The sequence below is a fragment of the Eimeria mitis genome, genomic scaffold (genome assembly GCF_000499745.2).
Source record: "Eimeria mitis Houghton genomic scaffold, Emh_scaff777, whole genome shotgun sequence".
Taxonomy (NCBI): Eukaryota; Apicomplexa; class Conoidasida; order Eucoccidiorida; family Eimeriidae; genus Eimeria; species Eimeria mitis.
The window spans coordinates 1-671 of NW_013575704.1; the positions used below are offsets into that span (position 1 = coordinate 1).

The 671-nt window shown below is 31.7% G+C and overlaps 1 protein-coding gene across 1 annotated transcript in view; it reads left to right on the top strand.

Moving 5' to 3' along the window:
- Positions 1-263: 263 nt before the first annotated feature.
- EMH_0022000 (uncharacterized protein) overlaps positions 264-671 on the top strand; it is a gene marked incomplete at both ends in the record, with an annotated part of 917 nt that continues 509 nt past the window's right edge. Inside the window, one exon of the mRNA XM_013501870.1 lies at positions 264-357. Within this exon, the coding sequence (XP_013357324.1) occupies positions 264-357 (94 nt within the window). The remainder of the gene's footprint in view (positions 358-671) is intronic.

Sequence of the window (671 nt, forward strand, 5' to 3'; positions counted from 1 at the left end):
ATAATGTACTATAATACAATATAACAACAGCCCCACCAACAGCTGCATACACCAGCAACCAAAAAAAAAAACAAAAAAAACAAAAAAAAAGAGAAAAACAAAAAAACAAAAAGACAAAAACAAACAACAAGAAAGTGCACGGATATAACAACAGCAACAACAAATAGCTGCAGCAGCAGCAGCAGCAGCAGCAGCAGCAGCAGAAATAAAAACAGTAACAACAACCCCACCCCTATAAACACACCTGGCAGCAACCTTCAGAAATGAACCAGTGGCGCCATTTGGGCTGCAGCAGCAGCAGCAACAGCAGCAGCAGCAGCAGCAGCAACAGCAGCAGCAGCAGCAGCAGCAACAGCAGTAGCAGCAGCAGCAGCAGCGGCAGCAGCAACAGCAACACGCACAGGATAGCAGCTTCTGTTTTTGTGGTTTCTCTTTTTTATTTTTATTTATATTTTTACTTTTATTTTTATTTTTATTTTTATTTTTCTGTCCTCTTTATATTTTTGTTTAATTCTAAATTGCTTTTTATTATTTTATTTTTATGTAATATAATCAATTAATTAATTATATATTTTTTGTTATATTTTTCTTCTTTCTTTTTTTATTATTTTCATATATATATATATATATATATATATATATATATATATATATATATATATATATATATA